The following is a 21,459-nucleotide window of genomic DNA, read 5'->3' as shown; positions in this document are numbered from 1 at the left end:
ATTTCGGTCCCCAATGTCAGTTACGCAAATGAAATTATTGTCACCAAAGTAACGCAGCGCAGGTAACGGCGCAGCCACCAGTGGGACCATTTTTGTATCTCTATCCAAGTTCGAACTCTCGTGTATCCGCGACTCCGTTTTCATCCTTCCGTTTCCCTTTTTGTTCATTTTTTTTTTTTTTTTTTTTTTTTTTGCATCAAAACGTTCTTTTCTATACACGAGTATTTCTATAAAATACTACACAATCGATGTTCAACGATGGAAGTTTTTCGAATTTTTGAGAATTTATTTCTCGAAAACGGAAGAGCCGTACTCTTTGTTACTTTGTAAGATTGTATGTACCTTGTGATCTTTAACTTTACGATACGACGAGAGGATTAAGGAAGTAAAGGAGCATCCAGTTTCACTCGTTACGATAGGCTTAATCCTTTCGTTACTACGGACGAAATATCACGTGTCATAAAAATGATCCGTTATCCGACAAAACGATGCGCACTTTGCGAACAAATGGGCAAGAAAGAAGAAGATATTTTCGCAAATATCGTAACTTTACGCCGTGTATCGCGCCTTCCTTTCGAGCGTTTCGTACGAAATGAAACGAAAATAAATTAATTTGCAAAAATGTAACCTATTCTTATCCATCGACAACTAAGCGTTTCATAAATGGATTCTCCGCCCCACATTTTCGAGCGAAATTTTTCGCCCTTTGATATAAAATACACGAGACATCTCGTCCATAGGGTCGCATAACAGAAATTGCGAGGCGAGATATTTCGTCCACAGCGTCGCATAAGCGACATTGTGACACGAGATATCTCGTCCGTGGTGCCCCATGAGCTACATTGCGATATCTCGGTCTCGGTAACCAAAGGATCGATCTGAGAAGAATAGACGGGTCGAGAAAGACCCGAGAAACGCTCCCGTAGGATTAAAAAAGAAACCTCGAACCACAGCTTGCCCAGCTTGAAAGTCGAGATAGGAGCAATGTGGAAAACATCTATTTTATCTAGGAGAAGTTTCACGAAAACGATCTGACGGTTGACGCGCGTTACAGGAGAAGCTTCTCGAGGAGCTCGAAGTGTTATTTACGAAAAGGAAGAACTATAGTTACTTATCCTTTTTACAGCTCGGGTACAATCCTTTGAGGCACGACGCGCAATAAAAGAGATGCTTGTTGCGGAGCTCGAAGTGTTATTTACAGAAAGTAAGAACTATAGTTACTTATCCTTTTACAGTTCGAGTATAGTCGTTTGACGTTTCCCCGTTAAAGGGGAAGCTTGTCGAGGAGCTGGAAGTGTTATTTACGAAAAGGAAGAACTATAGTTACTTATCCTTTTTACAGCTCGGGTACAATCCTTTGAGGCACGACGCGCGTTGAAAGAGATGCTCGTTGCGGAGCTCGAAGTGTTATTTACAAAAAGTAAGAACTATAGTTACTTATCCTTTTTACAGTTCGGATATAATCGTTTGCACGACTCTGTGGAGCGATTTTGCGAAGGTTTACGGCAAAGGATAAGGAACTGCGGGAAGGTAGTTCGCCTGTCCGTACGTACGATTCTATCACTGTTTAAACAACGTCGGCAAAGCCTGAAGCTTCCTGCGGACCTCGCATCCAGCACGTTGGGAAACAAACCAGAGACGAAGGAAGAGCTCTATGCGTCGGAAAGAGAGGAGGAAAATTCCTCTGGTCTCCTTTCAATTTCACTTTATACCTCGAACCACCGCGCGCGTTCCTACGTTCTCCTACTTGGCGAGCCAACCTTCCGAGGCTCTTACGCCTGCGAAACGGCTTTCAAAGATAACGAGAGATTTTTCCACTTCGCTTTGCAAGGAGGACATTTAAATTCGCGCTAATAACCGCCGAAGGTCGAAAGCCAGCGAATACTGCGATACTTGCGTTTTATATACCGGGCGATGTTTCTGCACGTTTCTCGGTCGCGGCCCACTTACGCGCGGCAAAATATCCTGCGGCCCAACCTATTTCCAACTTTTCATGTTCCTTGGCCGCTTACAGCTTTATTTCGCACGGAGGTGCCACGAACGGTAAAAAAACGAGCGTAATATGTTTACACGAAAATAGCGCACACCTTTGTCCGGACGAACGTTAACCGTGAGGACTGAAACGATCAGGTGATGCTACAGCGATTCGATGGCAAGGCACTTGGAAAAAGATTTTTCTTTCTTTCTTTCTTTGCCGAGAAATCAATTGTTTTTTAAATTTTGTACAAGTATAGTGTCCGAAACGTGCACGTTAAATATTACACCGAAATACGAAATACGAACGAAAGTACAACGCCCTTGAAGCTGTTAGGTATGGAGTCCCCCCTAGTTGTTTCTTTGGTTCATTTTTTTGCACCCAGTCTCAGCGTATAAATAGCATTTCATGTTTTTGCGTCTATTCCCACGTCTCTACATCGGAGATTCTTACGCGGTCTCTGGCATTGCCAATTAGATCGAGTAACAAGCTTTTGCAAAGTATTGTTCGTAGAAACTGTAGGAAAAACATTAAACGCGTTTATCTCGAAATTATGTTTTAGAAAGTGACCTTCGCGATACACGCAAAAATAATTCGACATTTTATCCGTCCATTTTATGAACATCCCTTTACAGCAGATCTCAGATTTAGAAACGTATTCATTGTATAGGTTTTTTTACAATAACTGATGAAAATTGAAAAATGTCTCGAAAAATCGATATTTGTCCTGTTATCCACCGCCATTTCGTTTTATCTTCTTTTTTTTTTAGCGATTCTGGTACTTGATAAAAACTATTCTAAATGAGAATTCAAGAGTGTGTCTATCATAGTAGTCACGAAACAATGCAAATGTAACGGTTTATGTTTCGGTTTATAACTTTTTAAATAGTGTCAACTCTCTATAATTTTGATGCTACGGAACTGACGATTGTTAGAATTCGCCAAATTAGAGTTAAAGAGGTATGACACAAGCTTCAGACACAGCGAAAGGGAATATTGTTTCTGTCTCTCTCTCTTTGACAAATGACATATCTCCTCTCAACTTATACACAGAAGCGACTTTGGCTAAATGTAGACAAGGAAAGAAAAAGAGTAAACGATGGTGGGGACACTCTTCTTGAAAGAGAAGTCCCAATTTCAGAGGCAAAAGTTGGGGAGAATTAACCGTATTAAAAAATGTTGAAAGAAGAATTTTTCAAAGATGTATAAATATTCGAGCAAAATTATGTATTAAAATACATTGTGGCTTCATCTTTTTCGAAAAATTACAGTCATTACCTATTTTCGGTCATAAGAAAACGAATATTTTTTTACCATTATATCTACCAAGAGTTCGCGACGGGGATGGCACACGAATAAGGATTAAACAATAATGTAGCGTATGGTAAGTGCTACTAAAGAGTTGTAGTCAAATTATTCTTACGGAATTGTTGGTAAAGTGTGTAACGTCTTAACGTTATAATAAACATTTTGAAGGAAGCAACATCGTAAAATAAACCATTGTTCGTCCCGAACTGCTTGGTTTCGAACAGAATCGGCACCCATTTGGTACTTCTACGAAAGTATCGATACCCGGTTGATGCTTCATCGAATGCATTGTTAATGTTATTAGATTTCTTTCCTTATTTTCCATGCATCAACGTTATCATACGATGTCGACACGAGCTAAATACTCGTTACTTCGCTTAATGCTCAATGATGTTTTCTTAAGGCGGAATACCACCCTGACGAGTCAAAAAAATCGTTTTTCTTTTTCTATTTTCTTAAAGTTTAAAGTGTGTAAAATATTAGGTCAAAAAGATATTTCGAAATTCAAACATTTAGCAAAGCTGCAGCAATAAGTAAACTTGTTTCACGTTTTTCTCAAAACTATGTTTTTTAATCTGGTCGATACGAAATCTCCGGAATTACAAATCGGATTTACTTCAAATTTTATAGAGATATTCTGCATAGAGTATTCTACGATGTAGCGTACGACTTTTTCAATATCTTAATTATTTAATTCTTTATAAACGTTTAAAGTCGTTTTTTTGGATAAAAATGATTGCTTTTTCTTCAAACTTCGACCATTTCTACAATTGTTAAAATTTTCGAAAAATCGTACGCTACATTTTAGATAATAGTCTCTATTTTATTAATCGACAACATTTTCTTATTTCAAACCATCAAATTATCTCAGTTCTTGTCAACTGTGGCGGCCCACAAACAATGTTTCGCCAGAAGGGGTTCTGGGAATAGCGAATAACTTCGCCATTTTGTACGATTTTTAGGTTTCAGAGCGGTGTCCCCCCTTAAGTACTATACTGGTTCCCTTATTTCCAAAGAATATTTTTTACGATATCGCACATCTTGACGATACTTCTGCTACTTTCGACAAACAATTTTTCCCCGTTTATCCTTACCAAGACTCGTTTTGTTTCGAAGAAGTAACCGAGGCCTTTTTATCAATGAAAATAGGATTGCGAAGAAACTGATGATCCGTAAAAAAAGATGAGAATTTTAACGCGAGCATTAACTAAGACTAATTACTCCGCTGCACCTTCTGAAACAAGACCATGAATCTTATCTGTGAAACCACTGGCTCTGTCCGCATAATCTGGGAATCGAGATAATCAAGAAATTTAATCAAGGCTTTGCAAGACTCTCCGGGCAAAGGATCTAACGCAATGCGCAATAACAACGTATTCGCGTTACACTGGCGAGCGACAATATATTTCCGAAAATTAAGATTTACTCTCGCGATTAGACCGAACTTGAAGAGGAAATTCCTCGTGTTTCCTTTCAATTTCATCCCATTCTGAGCCCTCCGTTGCCGTCTCCGTCCATCGAGTCCCTCGGAGGCGCTTTTCAGAGATAACGAAGAGGTATTTCTTGTTCCTCTCGAAAGAAAGACGTTTAAATTTACGCCAATAACTTTTCGCGATTCGATAAAGGAGAATCAACGATGCAACACGGACGAAAGCGAGAACGAGGATCCGTCTTCGTCGAAGACGGGATGAACAACGATTGCGCGATAATTATCAGCCGAGTCAACTGTACGTGGATTTTTTTTATAATTACGATCCTCGAAACATTCCGAACGTTACGTCTAATGGATGTCTGACTCTCGAGACGGTCACTGAACGGAAACTAACGGAGAACAATAGGTCCACTCCGACGTCATCCCTAACCATCTCGGGCACTTCCAGTGCATAAATGTTTACCACCTTCTACTATTTAGAGTAAAGTTGTCTAGATTGGACCGCGGGTCTTTCAACGTGTGTACGAATAATTCACGACATCTAATGCACTGCGTGAAACTACATCAAACAACGCGCACCAGTATAGGAAAGTAACTTTCTATCGAAAAACGGCAAAATTAATGTAAAATCGAGATAGATGGTACGGATAATATTCCTTTACGAATATTTAATCGTTTTAAGCGCTACTCCGAGCATCTTCTTACGTCCTAATCTTGAATGTATATTCATGGAAAATAAATGGTTCGTACTTTGAAAATAAATGGTACTGTTCTCTAAGTTAGATCGGTTCCATTTGAGCAACCTCTTTGGTTATTGGCAGTAAAAAATTAGGTCGATCCGATGATTCGTTATTTAATAATAATAATGCTACATCAGAGATGTTTGCTACTTTACGAACTAGTACAAATACTCTCAAAATTCTATACTTATGAACTAGAATTCTAAGAGCACACGTAGTCGTGTCAATAGTAACAGTATAATTTAACGATTAACGACTCTTTATTTTTAGTACGCTACTTCAAATTTATCGAAATCGACAACACTCTAGTCGTTGTTTCAGATCATGGCAACGCAATAAAATCGCAAATAAATAACAGTAGCATGAGCATTCCTCAAGAATTTAAGCACAAAATTAACTATTGCTATTATGAAAAAAGTTTCAAGATTATTATTTACATCGCCATAAAATTCTCATCTTCTCGTGTTACGATGCGCGTATAAAAAATAATATTCGCGTTTATAACGTCGTTCAAAGTAACTATTGTGAAAAAATGTGTTAATTGGGACCTTGACCATAATTGTTAAAACGATGGTCGCATGATCGAATATTTCGGTGGTGAGAGAGTAACTAAGCTTTAGAATGCAACACGAAACACGAAACACGAAACACGAAACACGAAACACGACTTTCAGAGAAATTCCCTAAACGCCGGTTAAAAATCCTCGATTGTTGTTACTCGCGTTTGCGCAGGCGCGTTGGTAATTTTTCGGAGAACATCACGACCTGGCCGTGAATTGAAATTTTTTCTCGCGTTTGAGAAGCGACCGTGAAATTTTACGGGACTGCATTACACCGGTTGAATGGTACACAGCACGAGCACTTTATGGGGCTGGGAATCGCGCGCTACACGCCCGAGCGTGGAGAAGTTGTAACAGCTAACGAGTAGGGTGGTACCGCCCTTCCCAGCCACCCCTTTCCGCTCCCCATCCTCCGAAGCTTCCTCTTTTCCAGGCTTTAAGAACCCGTCGGCTCTTCCCGTATACTTTCCGGTCGCGCTTGCTGCACTTGTCCTCGGAAATGTTTGTTTCTATCCTCTCGACCGGGAACAGAGGAGGAAAAAGAGCCGAGTAATTCCGAGGGAAATTTTTGGAGCTGAAGTAATGCCGGCACAATTCCAGGAATAACCTCTTTTCCCCAAAAGTTCGTTGTTTTTATTCCCGTATGGTTGTCACAGATTTTCAAGTATCATCGCGTCGATGCTCGATCGCGGCCAGAGTTCGCTGTTTCGTTGCCGAAAACAGTTTTGGAAGCCGAGACTCGGATCCACGGACCATTACCAGGGAATATCCCGAACGAATTGTTCTATTCGAGAATACTCGAGAAGGTAGTCTCGTCTGTAGAGCAAAAACAATCGGATCGTTTTCCGCGTGCCTACGATTCAATCGTGAAGCTGGCCCAAGTACCTGTCGCTACCCGAAACCTATTTTCTATCCTCTAGGCACCACGTCACAGCTACTTGGTACGAAAACTCGCTCCGTGACACCAAAGAGGACCGAGTTAACATAATTATTCGATCCTGGATATCTTCAGGGACGAATCGATTTGTTTGTCTCTAGAGATAATTTAATTCTTTTCTATTCTCTAGGCACCGCGTCACCGCTACTTGATACGAAAACTCGCTCCGTGACATCAAAGAAGACCGAATTAACATAATTATTCGATCCTGAATATCTTCAGGGGCGGATCGATTTGTTTGTCTCTACGTCCAATTTAATCGGACCATTTTCTACGGACTACGATTAAATTGAAAATGCGGCCGAAGCATCTGTCGTTACCCGAAATCCGTTTCTTATTCTCTCTGCATCACACGACAGCTATAGCAGAGCTTCCCTCTTAACCGACCCTTATGGAACCAGAGCTCCGACCGAATAAACAATTGCTCGATTGATCCAAAAATCTGAACGATAATACAATTTATCTGGCACGAATTGACAAAATTTAGTACGTTGGAAACTAAGATCGGTTAAAGTGGGAACGAATTATCGGGAGTCTATTGTATTTAATGCCCGAAGCTTGTTCCGTAGCATTACAGAAGACTGAATTAACAAACTTATTTGATCCTGAATCTCTTCAGGGACGAATCGATTTGTTTGTCTGTACACTTTAAACGCGCTCGAACCATTCATCGCTAACCGAAGCCCTTTTCCTACCGACTTCGATTATCCTTCAAACATGTAAATCCAATAACCTCTTACGAATTACACATCAACGTTCGCTGGATCCTACACCTTGAAGAACAAACTCCCAAATTAGAAACTACTCTCACTTGTTAACAGATTTGTCAAAAAAGTTGCTAAAACTCAGTCGTGAAGAATGGAGGAGGTAGCTTTCGTTGCTCTTTAAAATTTAATTTTACCGCCTTTTTTCCAGCAACGGTGCTCGTTAGGAACGATAAAAAATTTCTGTTTATTCTCGATTCAGATGGAATCGCATCGGATTATTAGAAAATTAGACAACTGTGTTACAAAATCGGAGAGAAGTAAAAATAATAACATTCGACGAGAAGATCTTTCAACTTAAAGGACGAATCAGCAATTTTGAAATTTCATTTACCGGGACTGATAATATAAATTCCTATTTGTACTCGGTGTGAGAAGAGTCGCATCGAATTATTAGGAGACTAGTCGACTATGCCGCAAGATCGGAGAGAAGCAGATATGTTCACACTCGACGAGAAGAAAAGCTCGGTTCGCAAAAAGAATATTCAAGAACCAGCAGTTTGCAGTGTTAGAACACACACGCACAAGATCAATGTTTACGAGTTTACAAACTCTGGAAACATAGCCGTATTCGAAATCCCTTTTGAAGAATTACGTTCTTTACTACTACGGTAGGTTTAGAAACATATCCGATACCCCTTTGAGTTGGCGGACAGAGCGATCGAAGCCTTTTGAAGGCATAAAATCGCGTGAAACTGCTTTCCTTTTAATTTTGAAAAAAGAAACTAGCCGCAGGGCACAAAATCAGACAAATGCTGCGAGTGACTAAGCTCCGTGGAAGTCTTTTGAGGTCAAAAAGTTGCGCGCGCCAACGGCTTAACTCTTTGGTGAATCGTGATTTCTCGACGAGCAACAAAAAGGTACGTCTGTCACTTGTAGCGACACAGCCAATCGCGTATGCTTTGTATCTAGACCAGCGTAAGCATAGTTATAAACGAGGCTTCGGTGGGAAGAATACCGCTATGTTTCAACACATGGTGCCACAATTTTGCATAAAAGAAGTCGGGGTACTTTTGGAACAGACCGTGTGTTTCGCGAACTGGCGAATCGAGAACAATTTTCACTTTGTAACCCGGTACCCGGTATCGATGCAGTATTAGATTTCTGATCGAGATAGAACATTTTTCATCAAGAGTACACCTTGAACTTACAAGTTTCGAACAATATCGACCGTAAGTTACCCGATCTAGCCTGTGGAAGGTTTAAACCTCTCTCTTGCGATTTTATTAGCGACCACGCACATTTTACACGTGTCATGCATACGTGACGCGTAGTAGAGTACGCATTAATAATTTTTGTATTGTACCATGTACGTCCATATGTTAATTATTTTGTACTATTTTTGTATTTTCTATCAAGGGGCTACTCCACTTTGGAACATTAAACAAATTTACTTTTATTTCATTTTCTGAAAGTCTGTATCTTGAAAAAATATTTCTGCCAATGGATGTTGTCCGGTTCAATTGTATCAATTGTAACAATTGTATCAAATGAACAACGTAAGGTGTAAGGCCAGAAATGTCCGGAAAAGGGAAATGCAAGTGAAAAGATCATATCTTTCCAAATGGTTGCCGGATATCTCAAGTTGACCGATTGACATCAAATTTGAAAAGAATCTTTGCACGTGCATTTTTATCGTCCGTAGTAGAATTTTTTAAATCTGATGTCCTTTGGTATTCTTTTTTTTTTTTTTAACGCGCTAAAGATGAAAAACCACAGAAAATCGATAGTCCAATTTTAAATTATCGATAAATATTCAATTTTCGATATTTTTTCCCAATTTCGGTATCGGTTATAGCCTCGTTCGTACCGAATAAAATGGTTTCGGAGTTTTGCATTTCGGATAAACAGAATGGCCGAAATCGTGGCAACCGTGAAACACTTTTAACAGAAAAAGCTGTGTTAAAGTAACCACAAGTCCTTGTAATTTTGATTACTTTCACGCGAATAAATTGTGTATACTCTTAAAATATAGATGAAATATATGTCTACAAACTTGATACAAAAATGTGATACAGCTTTGTACAAAAAAGTCTCGAAGAACGCACAAAGGATTGCAATCCAGAGTAGAATACTCCCTTAAACTTACAAGTTGCGAACAGTATTGTCCGTAAGAAACCTAATTATGAAGTGTTTAATCCCCTGCCTTAAAATTTCATTTGTAACCGTACACGTATTGCACTTGTCGCGCGTATGTAACGAGTAGTAACGAATGTGTTAACAATTCTTGTATTATACACGTTAATCATTGTCCTGTATTTCCTAGGAAAGTGTCATTTAATTCCACTACGGTGTTATCGATAAGTATATTGCGTTCCACATCCTTTTGGTGTTCTAATACGACAGATTGTACACAGCTGAATCTGGTGCATCCATCGGATTTCTGGAGTCGTGTGCTTACACTCCTCTCACTGTCTCCTATGTCTACCTTTCCGCCTGAGCAGAGTATAACTCAGACTAGGGCTACGGGACACACACCGGAGCCACTGTGTTATCCAAGCCCTGATGAAGCTGGCTGCAATGCTGGCGAAATGTCAAAATGTCTTTCGTACAGGACACAATTCATATCCAAAAGCAAACTATATCGTCTAAAACTATATCGGTAAGATCTTGGACGGTAAAAATTTAAAAATCTCATAATCTATAACGTATCAATTACTAATTCTTAAAAATCTCATAATTTATAATGTATCAATTATTAGTTTATAAAAATCTCATCATTTATAATGTATCAATTATTATTTTTATTCTGCTTATCAGCAAATCAGTTTCTGTAAAAAATTACAGTACATACAATTGTCATACAAATCAATTTATGCGTATTTCGTGTACAGTTAATATCGATAATAATCGACGTTGAATCTTTCTATTGCAATAGGTATGATAAATGATCAAGCAACGGATACTCTCGAACGGAAAAATCTCGAAACAAAAATATCCTTCGATTCGTACGGAGAGACGATGATAACGATCCAAAAATGCACATCAACGAGAAAGTTACGAAACTATTGATTCTCTGATTTTGATTACGTTTAAGTTACTCGTAAATTCTTCGCATAAATCTTGCTTCAGAAAGACTCGAATTACACTCGCGGGTTTTACGTTCCGATATAAAATTTTATTTCACCAATTTACGTCCATCGTATTATCTCTAGCACGAGTTAGCAATGGCCACTGCTCGATATCTGATAGAAAATGTTCCTCCGATGCTCGCAATCCTCTAATACCCCATTCCCAATCTACTCTTCTTGTCAAATGGGGAAAGGAGCGTAATATCGCTGTATCGAGATTTACCTCAGTCGGATAAACAAAAATCGAGTTAAATCCACAGAAAATGTATCAAAAGAGTTTTCAATATTTTTTGTCGAACTCTATAGAAATATGTAAATATACGACTACGTCAAATATCACGGTGTTCGACGAAAACAATACTTTTTGGAAACAACTGGGAAAACAATTCAATTTTACAGAATGGGATGAAATTTTTAAGTAACCGAAATTTTTCCAGTTACCTGTATCGAGTGCGTTTAATTTGATAAAACTTATATTTTACGAGGAAGGAATTTTACATTTGAACAATAAAGTAACAATTGTTCTTGTTTGGATGTATTTAATGAACCGTGGTTATCAGAAATTCATTTCGAGCCCAAGCGAATAAAAGGAAATTTTTAGTAAACCTATTTGAAAAGGAAAGCTCAGAGGTGAAATCAAAAGCAACGTGCACTGACACGTGCAAGTAAATTAAATTGACTGCCAAAGCATAAAGGCAGAGGCCGACTTCATTCTTTATAAACGTGAGAAGAAAAGCGACGTAAATTGCACTTTAGCCTATTTTTTCCTCAAATATTTTTATTCGAGTACATAGACTCTAGTCATAGGGAAAACTCGAATAACTTCGAGATACTAACAAGGGAAACTCTGCAGAAATGTTCATTGGTCCGATCTAAAAACTAGGTATGCCGTATTTCGTTGCTGCCACTTTTCGACTTTAAGAGAACAACCCTTTATATCAAAGTCATCCACTCTGTGTCTGTATAGCTCTGAACTTAAAAAAGGGTATTGGAAAATATTTCGAGAAAAAATTGTACCGTTTCTAGAGTTTTTTAAATTAGTAAAAAAGAATTTCGAGCATCTTTTCTACCAATTTACTAGATTTGTAGTCGGTTTTTAAAATTGAAATTTTTAAGTACTCCACACTAAACTGTGAGATTTGTTTGATTTCTATAGTGTCCAACCACCTCTTACAATCTTATAATTGCACACTTTGTACTTATATCTGTATGAATTATTTTGTTTTTTTAGCAATGTACAAAAATTTCGAGTAAAATAATTTTTAAATTATAAGATTTTACCTTCGTTAACATTCGATGATTCCTATTTTCAATGAATTATGTTATAATATAATTGTACATAAAAATATAAACACCAAGACGGGACACAGTATCAACATTTCAAGGCAAAAATTGTCAAATATTGTATGTAAGTCTCTATTGAATCGGGTTAAATTGAAGATCAAATTGATTCCGAATTGAGAGAAAATAAACTTTTATTTGCTTCGTAGTTATGCGTTCGTAGTTCCATGAAAACTGACCAACTGACGAAACAATTGAGAATAGTTCGCAGTGCATGTGATCGCTTATCAAAAAATTGCACAAGCGTAAATTAATACTTTCGTAGATCAATTTCTACAATATTATTCTTGAAAATATACTGGTATTATTTTTCAATATATTTCAAATCAGCTATATTCAAATTATTACGATAATATCAATATAGCTTCAAACATTGTCCATATATTCTATGAGACTAAATAAGAAAAAATGTTACGTAAATATAGGTCGTTTAAAACTTCGTTACAAAATTATAACAGAAATACAAAAGGGATAGTAACAGACTTACGGTTACTGTGATATAATGATGTAGTTCATAAATATATCATAGATAATACTTTCATTTAGTCTATTTATGTAAGCAGTGTTTACTATTTAAGGTTGTCAAAGATTTTCAAAATAATTTTCGCTAGTAATGTTAGCAAGTTCGTATCGTAATATCGCGAGATTTACGCATCAGGAATATGCAGATATGCATTTCATTTATGGCTTCTGTAATGGGAATGCCCGAGCTGTTGCGAGAGAGTATCAACGTAGATTTCCTAATAGAAGAACATCGGATTACAGAATGCTAATAGTAAACACTGCTTACACAAATATAGTAAATATAGTAAATATTGTGCACGATCTATTCCATATCGCAGTAACCGCAAGTTCATTACCATTTCTTTTGATCTCATATTGTTGTTATAATTTCTTAACCTTGATCAACTCATGTTTATGTAACAGTTTTTTCTTATTTAATCCCACGGCATGTACCGTTAAAGTTTGAACATTAAAACTTGAGATACCCTGTATAATTGTTTCTCAAAAAATGATATAAATACCATCCTCCCCGTTCAATACTAACAAAAAGGAAGAACCCATAATGATACAATTTCTGAAAATACATATTTCATATCGACCGTTTAGACTTCATGGATTCGCTACAGTTTGTGCTAGGCTAACTTTGAAGCGACGTTGCTGCCTTTGTACGAAACATTTTAATCCCTAATCACAGAGAAAGATCCCGACCTCGAATATTCTAGAAATTATGAAACTTTAGGAATATATAAATAGCATCTTGATAAATAATACACAATAATATGCTTCTTTCTCATATATATTCTAAAAATTGTACACTTTCTTGTTTTTCTTTCATTTATAGACACAATTTATAGAGAAAATTTACTTTCGAGCAAACGTTTTGTTTGATCAAAGCTCACCAATTTGTACTCATCAGACAACAGAAAATATTTAAAAAATAAAAGTAGAACCACTTTTGTTTTAAACATTTTCTTCTGGCTCGTATATATAAAATGGTAACCTTTGATAAAATGGTACGTTTGCTTGGAAAGTGTTTCTATATCGTTGATACAAATTTTCATTATCATTCTTTCGCTTACTACGAAATATGTATCGTATCGTTTTCTTGGGATTTATCGAATTTATGTTATTAACTGAAAATTATCTAAAAAAAAAAAATTCGAAATCGTTTATATATTTTCAATGAAAGATCAACGAGTAAACGAATCTGACAAAAATCATCGTGCTTATTTGAGTATCGATATATGTACGTTTTCGTTAAAAAGAAATATCAATTTTAAACTGTAAATCGCTGTTGTGGATAATCAATTACAAATTATAGAGTCAACTTGCTAGCATTAACCCCGAAACAGACGATAATAAGTTCCCGTTGCGCAGTCCGTACAAACGATCGTCGACGTCGGCTTTATATCCAAGACAAATACAAGTAATTTTAACGCGTGTCAGAGAAGAATTGTCCCGCGAGACGCGAAACGATATTTTTCTCGACGACGATCGTCCAGGTCTATCGAACCAGACGAGGGAGGAATTTTCGTATTACAATCGGAAATGCATTGTACCAACGAACTAAGCACCTTATCTACGATGCACAGACTGCCGCCGCAAGCGCCACGCCATATCCGCGTGGATTTCACCGACGATGTTACGCGAAGACAAAAATGATCCTGTCCGATACCGTATCCTAAGCCGATACCAACCGTCCAAGGAAATTCGATTACAAGCTCCACCGATTTTACTAGCTACGAGCCATGACGTGCGAGATACTCGAGGAAACGATTTAAAAACCTTACGAGAGTACAACGGTGACAAAAATGGATCAAAATTGTACGGTGAAATTTCTGATAAAATATGGTCGCTGAGAATCGTGCTACTCTTCTCGAAGCATTGTATCCGATTGCTTGAATGGAACTGAAACATCTTTTGAGACTATCGATACATTTATGTTTGAAATTAATACCCTCGTGTCAAAGAATTTTAACGAACGTCCTCGAACGCTATGAAAATGATTCAGACATGCGAATATTGTATCGATATGTATCGTTTACGTCAAGTTTGTGATCTATTGAATTATATTAACAACTCGTCAGAAATAAATCACTCAGCGATTAGTTCGACGCAAGACGCAGTATTATTCTTTTTTTTTTTCAATTACATACCTAGTAATCGTTAATATAATAGATGTTATAATAGAAATTATAGAAGTTTAGAGCTGTTAAAATCAGTCTACCAGTGTCCACGGACGAAAAGCCCACATCTGGGATATAACGTCTATTATATTAATGGTTTCTCGATATACATTCATATAGTAAGAACGACTAAAACTATGTCTCATATTAATTAAAATCATCGCTAATTGTAAACCGTTACTTTGCTTAAATTAATATCTTAAAGCACATAATGGTAATAACATTATTTTTGTATTCACAATTAGTAACTTTATGAGGACAGAATCTGATGAATTGCCCATAGTTGATCGTGGTCAATTTTTCGAATGCACAGACTAGAAACAAATGTAATAAATACATCCATAATTTGAAAATTGATTATTACGACACACTTCCACTTGTATTTCATCTTTATATTTATAGTAATTATTCAAGAAAATAACTTTTCCCACTATTTTATCATCAAGCTGATTTTCGTTATATCAGCTTTAATTGACCCTACGTGAAAAATATTGGAATAATTATTTAGATAAAAATTTGTTTTTAGTTACTCAAATAATGATACTGCACTAGTTACATCGTTTCCTCGTTGAGATTTCAATGATATTTGATGTTTGAATCGTATCGATACTTCAAGAGACGTCAAGAGACACATCCTCCTATTACCAATGACAACTAATTTCGATTTCAGAAAGAATCATTTTTATTTCTTTTTAACATTTGTAACTTGTTCTATTATTTTTGCTGTTATCCTAGTCTAAACGCGACAAAGAAATTCGTAAGCATTACCTATGTATGTATATAGTGTATGGAATCAAGTATTCAAATTCCAGAACGTTTTTAAATTTGCTAAAAGATATAAATATTTTATAACGCACATTAGAAAGCACCCGAAAAATAAATCGTATTGCGAAGAATTAATGACGTTGACGCTCTTCGCATAAGAAATTAGAATTGTTATTATCTAAGTCTCCGACATCAAAGATGGTGGTACATCGATTTCGGATATTAAATATCGTGCAGTTCCACGGCCGGTGACAGGCGTTAACAGATATTCAAAGTGGTAAACCAAAGAAAAACATTTTATACGACTCACCAGCATTGGAACCAGTGACATGACACTGCAGACAGACAACGAGAGCGAGCAACGATGTAGTTCTCATTTTTTCACTGAGCTCGAACAGGCAAGCAAGTCCCGTGGCAGACGAACAACCAAATCGATTTACGATCGTATGGAAACGCACGTGTGAACGATGCACAATCGCGAGTGTCGAAAGGACCCTCTGTTTTCTGTCCTTGCACTGATGTTTACCATGTAAACATTCGTGAATAGCTACCCGTTAACACGCTCGAGTACGAGTTCTATTATTCGAAGGTCACGCACGTATCTCATTAACGTTTCATAACAATAAATGTTCTCGCAGTCCAGCAAAGCAACGGTTAATTTAAATCTCAACTGAACTCGGCTTGACGTTTCGTCGCCGGCAATAGCTCGGACAACATCTTCCCTCCAGAAGAGCCTTAAACCGACTGAGCACGGCGCGACGAGCACCCTCGCATCGTCCCACGAGAGAGGGGTTGTGCGCACGTGCGACTCTCGACCAATCAGGGCGCGCGAATGGCCATCGCTAACCGCAGGCAACATTCTGCGACTTTTTTGTTGGATTTAAAAAGTGCTTTTCCCTGTTTACGAGATACACGGATATCTTGGGAACAGACCCCGCTAAATACTGTCTTGTGGTCATGAAATTCTGACATCCTGAAATACTGTTCTTTTTCTGCTGTTTGCACTCCTGTGACAAGCAATTTGACTGAGAACGCGCATAGGTATGTATGTGCTCGTGCATGTACACGTGTGAATGTATGCACGTTGCTTGGTTGAAACCACGAATACAGAAGCGTTATAGCGCAACAGGCACGCGTGTCCGTCAAATATGCAAACTGTAGAGTTTGGAAAAAATTCAAAAAAAAAATTATTTGTAATTCTTTCACAAAGGTTTGTATTATATTTATTGATCGGTTATTGGTGATTATGTTTTATGCAGCGATTACATGTACACAGATATGTCTCGTTTTAATAGTTATCGATGAACTATTTCATTTAATGCATTGGCATAAATAATGCAACATATATTTAGTGTACAAACTGTAAATGGTATTTTAGATAATTATTTGAATATTTTTAATTATATTTCATGCATTACCATTACGCAATTTTTCATTTCTAAAAGTCAATCTTCTACTTGTTTCGATCCTTGTGTTTTATTATTATCTTTTAAGTATTTAGTTAAATAAAGTTAAAGAAGACAACGGATATATGATTAATTGTAAATAGTAAACGTTTTCCACTTTCTTAGAGAATAGATACTACGTTAAGCCATTTATTATAAAAGCTAGGAAAATAAGGAGGACCGAGTTAACAAAATTATTCAACTCTGAAATCTTTAGAGTCGAATTAATTTATTTGAAACAAATGAACGCTCAAACTGATATTGGCCCATGACATTTATCAATTTTGTGACAATCTTGCTATATTACATTATTGGGAAATATAGCTACGAATATTTATTTACCATAATAGAGTTTACTTCCATATTACAATATTTAAAGTTATTTAAAAAATGAACGTATTCGTAAATGTTAATATCTCTAAAAAGTTAACCCATTCATAAATTCATAAGCTAAATAACCAACTACTATTCACTTTTAAACTATCTTTTTCCCTTTAACTTGAAGGTATTTAAATACCTTGACCGTATTGAGGGTTTCAAAGGGAAGAAATACCATTAAGAATCGATTTTTTCGAAATATGTGACACATCATCTGAGACCTGTTTCTGTTATCCCCAAGGCAAAAGAAACCGGATTACAGGTGTTCCATTCGTTTTCGTGAGACGAAGCTGTGTCAGAGCCCGCAGTACACGGTACTTCTCGCTGAAAAATAAAAATAGGTCACTGCTAACATACATATCAATATATTATAATGTTATTGATAAATAATTTCTGTCCGATACATAATCGTGAACAGAATCTCTATCAACAAGATGTATTATAATACATTCATCAAACAAAATAGAGCACTTTGTGCATATGGTTTTATGCTATGTAACACTCACTATTGTATGTTTATTTTAATAGATTTTTTTCACGAAGAGCAACAATTTTACGTAACAAAACTTAGATCCATTTAACGATTCGGTATTCAGAAAGAATAACGTAAAATTAGAGAACGCGTTTTTCTATTAAAATAATCAAAAGTTTAAACGTGACGATCATAAAGAGTATGGAACTCTGGGAGTATTTACATCCATGCCTCTAAAAAAAAAAAAATTACTATTAGTTCCAAATTTGGAACCTATGTATAAAAGAAATCTAAACCAAGAAATAATTATGTAATTTTACATTTTGTTGGAGGCATGGCTATAGTCCCGGATCCAATACTGGAGTTTTGGAGATACTATATAGTCTTTTCACCAATAAAAATTGTATACATTGACAAAATGTAATTAATCGGCAAGTAAAGCACATACTTGTATAATTCAAAATATAAAATGGTGTATATCGTTCTTTCGTCAGATATTTTTTATCATTCCATTTAAAATATTACCCTTAGAAAAAATTTTGCTCAACATAACTTTTTCTTCTTCAAAACGAACAATTTCTTCGTTTCGAATATAATATTTCTCTATCAAGAAAATCTATAATGTAATTTTATATTCTAATGCTGAATGGCTCGTCCTATTTATGTATTACGTATTAAATATAAATAATTAATATTTATGAAAAAATAGAACAAGATGTGATAATATTATTTTTAGTCTGTCCTAAACACTTTCTAGCAAATTGAATAATAAACTAGAGCGACACATAGGAATAAAAACCCTGAGCATCTGCAACTTAACTTTTTTCTATAATAATTAATGGGCAATTAAACTTTATAGTAGGTTAATAACATTTTTAGTAATGAATGAAATTCTTTAAAAGATTAAAACCATTCAAAATTTTTAATTTAGCTGGGGATATGATTATTTCTGTTAAAATCGTTTAAAGGTATTTCACATCTTTGGTTTAATTTATTAATATTTTTTTCCTTCAACGTTTCCTAAAAAGGAGAAATATAACAATTGTGAAATCGTTGATGATATATTTGGGGTTTATTTATTACATGTAAAAACAAGAGTTAACCAAGTGTATAGTATAACCAAGTATACATACGTGGCAAAGTTATCTTTCAATTCTCTTATGCTAGATACAACACGTTGTAGATTTCCTTCATTTTCCAAGAGCTGCATATTCCTCAATGGGTTTAATTAAAAGTTTGTAGTTCCAAAAGCGCGGTCTAGGCATTACTACCTCTTTTCATTCTGAAATTAAATTTTTTACGGACATGCAACTTTTTATTGCATTATTTTATATTATGTTGCAAGAATTATTTTGTATTAAAAAGTATATATAAATATCGAAATTATTATGAAAATAAATATTACTTGAGAGGACAGTAAATATCGCCGCTGAATAAATAAAAGACAGGATTGCTGCGAGAAAAATTGGAATATTTTAATATTTCCTTCTGTTTCTATTTTCGAAAATGTAAAAGTACGCTTTCTGGGAAGTTTTCATCAATATTTCGGTTTGTACGTGTATTATTTACACATTGTAATTCCAAACTATACTGTTCTACTTCAGCAAAAAATCCGCATGAGTGTTAGTCGCTGTCATTTGCATCATCAGTTTCAGGGAACATCATTGTCAACCGTAAATACGTCCACGTGTTAACGTAAATACATGTTCGGATAAACAGAAATCAAATGCATTTCATTTACTATACGTTTTTAAAAAAATGACGCCGTAGTAATAAAATAATACATAATACAACTAAACATTCGTTAATTTTGAAACACATAACGATAAAGTTTAAACTTTAAATACATTTCTATCATACATAACAATGTATTTATAATTTCGTTCTTCACATTGTTACTGAACGATTATCAATTACATTTTAGTAGATAGAACATTTTACAGTGTCTAAACTAATTTTGAAAAATGTTTACTTTCAAAATTGTATTGTCACTATCATCGAAAACGAGTAGTATTATATTTTACTATGATAAATAATTCACATTTATGAATATAATTCATAAATTATGATTTTACTGTACGACGAAATTTATAACTAATAGAATTATAAATATGATTAAAATTTTGTTGAAGTAACATTTTGTGTAATATATGCATTAATTACTTACTATAATAAATGAAAACATATTATAACTATTCTACGTTGAAACACATTTTTGTATAATAGAATTTAATTTTCTAATGATATACAAAATATCCAGTACTTGTTTAAAAAAAATAAACATCTTTTGCCGAAACCCGGGATTGAACCGGGGACATTTAGATCTTCAGTCTAACGCTCTCCCAACTGAGCTATTTCGGCTGGTGATAATAGTTTCTGTATACAGAAATATTACGTACACTAACATATTTTTCATTAATAGTATTTAATTAATTTGTAAATTTACAACATATATTCTATATATTCAATATTATTAGTTTAATTACATATATAAATTGTACACCTATTGCTACAAATTATGAAACATCATTCTTTCCTGTGTTATGTAATTGCCATATGTATATATTCATTTTAATTAGTTAATTTTTAATAACAAAGTTATGTAAAAATTAAAAACGATCCTTAAAAGATTTCAGTACCAAATTTTTAACAATATAATCACTTTCCAGAATCATAATTGTTAAATCATGTATATCTGTGTTGGGAACAGTATTTATAATACTATATATTTTTTTAAATAAAACAATTAAGAAATAATACTTTGCAATAGATTGGTTAAGTTCAAAGTACTCTTCATAATTTATCGTACATAGTCCATATTCAACTCTTTGTTTTCTAATACGACCTACTTTTATCACATTGTTTCGCATATCCTGCTGCTTGTTAGTCTTTACACGATGCACAAGTTTACATTTCCCAGAACAGGCTTTAAGGTTATTCGAAGGGAAAGAGATCGGTTGAAACTCACGGTCGTAAAGCGAATTCGTGCGACAGACAAAGACAGATGCAGACACTACGAAAACAAACCACGAATTTGAGAGAGATGAAAAAAGAGAGAGTCAAGGACGTAAAGGCAAGTTCAATCTAGACAGTGCTTCTACAGACATGCTGTATTTATTATTTCTATAATAAAGTTACTAATAAAAGAAGTATACAGCACATTTTGTGTAATTCTTTCTTCATAATAATTAGTTACATTACATTAACGTTTATTTTTAATATATTCTATTCTGCAAAGGAAAAAGACACTAGGTAGATTTTTCAAACAAAAATTGTACAAGTTTCACGAATATATATTCGATATTTTCATCCAATATAAATTTTATTATGTGGGAAATGTTACTCGGCAAGTTTTATATTGACTGTAGTTAATTATGTTGGCAAAATATAATTAAATAATTCTGGTATTTCCCTATTACGCTAATCTACTAAATATTGATTTTTTTAGTAACTCGAGTAAATAAGCTGCCCGAAGAATTGGTCGAATTATAGAACATAGGTTTTACTTGATTCGATTTTCTATTCGATATTTCATTTAATTATATATTATTAACTTAACTAAGAGTTAAAGATTGGCTAAT

General features: G+C 35.3%; 1 protein-coding gene and 1 non-coding gene across 2 annotated transcripts in view; both read right to left on the bottom strand.

Annotated features, from left to right (window-relative positions):
* The window catches only part of LOC143148329 (uncharacterized), a 130,921-nt gene extending 114,616 nt beyond the window's left edge, over nucleotides 1-16,305 (bottom strand). Inside the window, exon 1 of the mRNA XM_076314584.1 lies at nucleotides 15,894-16,305. Within this exon, the coding sequence (XP_076170699.1) occupies nucleotides 15,894-15,960 (67 nt within the window). The 5' untranslated portion in view covers nucleotides 15,961-16,305. The remainder of the gene's footprint in view (nucleotides 1-15,893) is intronic.
* A 3,861-nt stretch (nucleotides 16,306-20,166) lies between these two features.
* Trnaf-gaa (transfer RNA phenylalanine (anticodon GAA)) lies at nucleotides 20,167-20,239 on the bottom strand. The gene has a single exon. It is a non-coding gene; the product is annotated as a tRNA-Phe (tRNA).
* Between the last annotated feature and the right edge of the window lie 1,220 nt (nucleotides 20,240-21,459).

Source organism: Ptiloglossa arizonensis, chromosome 6 (genome assembly GCF_051014685.1).
Source record: "Ptiloglossa arizonensis isolate GNS036 chromosome 6, iyPtiAriz1_principal, whole genome shotgun sequence".
In the NCBI taxonomy this organism is placed as follows: domain Eukaryota; kingdom Metazoa; phylum Arthropoda; class Insecta; order Hymenoptera; family Colletidae; genus Ptiloglossa; species Ptiloglossa arizonensis.
The sequence above is the reverse complement of the archived record's forward strand: the minus strand, read 5'-3'. Positions and strand labels throughout refer to the sequence as shown.